This window comes from Sardina pilchardus, unplaced genomic scaffold, assembly GCF_963854185.1.
Source record: "Sardina pilchardus unplaced genomic scaffold, fSarPil1.1 HAP1_SCAFFOLD_213, whole genome shotgun sequence".
In the NCBI taxonomy this organism is placed as follows: domain Eukaryota; kingdom Metazoa; phylum Chordata; class Actinopteri; order Clupeiformes; family Clupeidae; genus Sardina; species Sardina pilchardus.
This window is the reverse complement of record NW_026910952.1, coordinates 7,501-10,000: the sequence shown is the minus strand read 5'-3', so window position 1 is coordinate 10,000 and position 2,500 is coordinate 7,501. Positions and strand designations below refer to the sequence as shown.

The following is a 2,500-nucleotide window of genomic DNA, read 5'->3' as shown; positions in this document are numbered from 1 at the left end:
GCATGCCAATTGTTGGAGCGCTTTTCCGTAGACCCTCCGCGGCGCTCACACACACAAACAGAGGAAAACACGGAGCGCTATCTGGAGTGTCACTGGCATTTCCCAGGAGGATGTCCCACAATGCCATCTAGAATGCCAATTCAATTGTGGGAATGGAGTGTGTGGCTTTTCCGCGGCCATGACACACATTCCAGTCCATGTGACTAAACCGTCTGCGGAACTGCCCCACTCCGCTCCGCTCCGCTCGGGTTCCCGGAAGAATCGGCTCCCTGCCGTAAATAGGGAATGTGGGAGTTATGGCGCAGCCCTGGCTAAAATAAAAACGGGTCCTGGCGGGAAATAAATTTCAGGGGCGACAGAAAGACAGGGGTGCGGGGGGGGAATAGAACACCCATTACTACACGTTAACAGTTGCTGACTGGCCATGGAGGAAGCAGCGTAGCAGAGCCAGACCAGGGAAGAGGGGTGGGAGGGGGGGGGGGGGGGGGGGGGGCGCAGATGGGGGGGGGGGGGTATCTTCCACACAGATCTATGCTAGTGCTGAGATGGAGGGGATATATCTTTGGGGAAGAGGGGTGGGAGGGGGGGGCAGATGGGGGGGTGAGATCTGTGCTCGTGCGGAGATGGAGGGGCTATATCTTTGGGGAAGGGCACTGTGTGACGTGGGGGCTGTTATTGTGTTTGACAGGTTCCCGTTCTCTTAACACATATAAATATCCCCTCAGGTCTGGGGCCTAGTGAACTGCGACCCAGACGGGCGTAAATCTCAGCGGTCACTGGGGCATGGGCCTGCTACAGGGGACGACCGTTAACTCTCCCGTTAGGAGTTTGGAGAACCAGTTCAGCAACACACCAATAATGGGAGTAATAGGCTGAGCAAATACATCACACAAGACTAATGGGCCGTACGGTTGAGCCCGACCGCGCGCACACACACACACACACACGGACATATCGGTCGAGAGCCAATACCAATCTGAAGGGTTAATTACTGCGTATTAATCTCACCCCCATCCTTAATGCAGCTTTATTTGGGTTAATGCGTTTAATTATCAAAATAATAATAACAAAATAATAATGAAATAAACTGGGATTTTTGCTAGAAAGTGGTGGTAAGCTTTTTGAAGATATAGTTATTTTTATAAAATAATTATTCAAATTAACAGCATTATTATCATTAACTTTAATTTTTTTTAACAGTTTTGCTGAGGAAGTTAACACATTAGAAAAGAAATACAAAAATATTTCTGCTAGATGGTAGGTGTTGTCACGCAAATTGATATGCTATGGATTGGTGTGAAATTGAAATTAAAATCACACCTCAACCAAGTGACATGGCTATTATGTTTCATTTATAAATTCCCAAATGAATCTTTAAAGTAATGAAATACTTAAAAAACAATATAGAAATTGATTGGATGTCTTTACCTTGGGAGACAAAAGACTGTTTGACTCGTGGTAGGACCAGTGCCACTCATACTTTACTTGAAGGTGACTTCTATTATGCATTGTATATTCATTAATGATTTATTAATAACTCATTGTAATTATTTATATATATTTCTATCATCAAATTTACATGGTAATTTAAACTTCAAGTGAGGTGTTGCTGAAGTGTCATACAAGAAAATTAAATGTGCTCACTTATATCACTTATAAAGCCATTTTAAGAATTAATGTGAGACCAAAATGTGGAACGAATGGCTGCACACAGTAGCCGCATGGAGTCCTTCACGGTTCTCAATCTGAAGGTGGAAAGTATACAGATCTCATGACATGGGCCTTGATGGCTATCACTGCATGCTAACAGGAGCCAGCAATGATGGGGCTCTGCCATCCGCTTCACAATGTAAAGTCCATGAGCATGTACTGTAAGTGCCTGGACTGGTTCCCATCTTGGGGGTCAATAAAGTATCTATCTATCTATCTATTTGCTTCAGAAATCAGAATGTAAAGTCCATAAGCATGTCAGTGCCTGGACTGGTCCCATGTTGACCCTTCCTCTTCTGTCCCTCTCCCCCAGTGTTTCTGTGTCCAGGGATACTCCGAGGGGTCTACCAGAGTGAGCACCTCTTTGAGTCGGACCACCAGTCTGGAGCCTGGTGCAAAGACCCGCTGCAGTCGTCCAACAAGATCTACTACATGCCCTGGACGCCGTACCGGACCGACACGCTGACCGAGTACTCGTCCAAGGAGGACTTCATCGCCGGGCGGCCCACCACCACGTACAAGCTGCCGCACCGCGTGGACGGCACGGGCTTCGTCGTTTACGACGGCGCGCTGTTCTTCAACAAGGAGCGCACGCGCAACATCGTCAAGTTCGACCTGCGCACGCGCATCAAGAGCGGCGAGGCCATCATCGCCAACGCCAACTACCACGACACCTCGCCCTACCGCTGGGGCGGCAAGTCCGACATCGACCTGGCCGTGGACGAGAACGGCCTGTGGGTGATCTACGCCACGGAGCAGAACAACGGGCGCGTGGTGGTCAGCCAGCTCA

At 48.4% G+C, this 2,500-nt stretch overlaps 1 protein-coding gene across 1 annotated transcript in view; it reads left to right on the top strand.

Moving 5' to 3' along the window:
* The window catches only part of LOC134075063 (adhesion G protein-coupled receptor L3-like), a gene marked incomplete at its 5' end in the record, with an annotated part of 24,189 nt that overhangs the window by 21,333 nt on the left and 356 nt on the right, over positions 1–2,500 (top strand). Inside the window, one exon of the mRNA XM_062530532.1 lies at positions 2,024–2,500. This exon is cut by the window's right edge and continues 356 nt beyond it. Coding sequence (XP_062386516.1) covers positions 2,024–2,500 — 477 coding nt within the window. The remainder of the gene's footprint in view (positions 1–2,023) is intronic.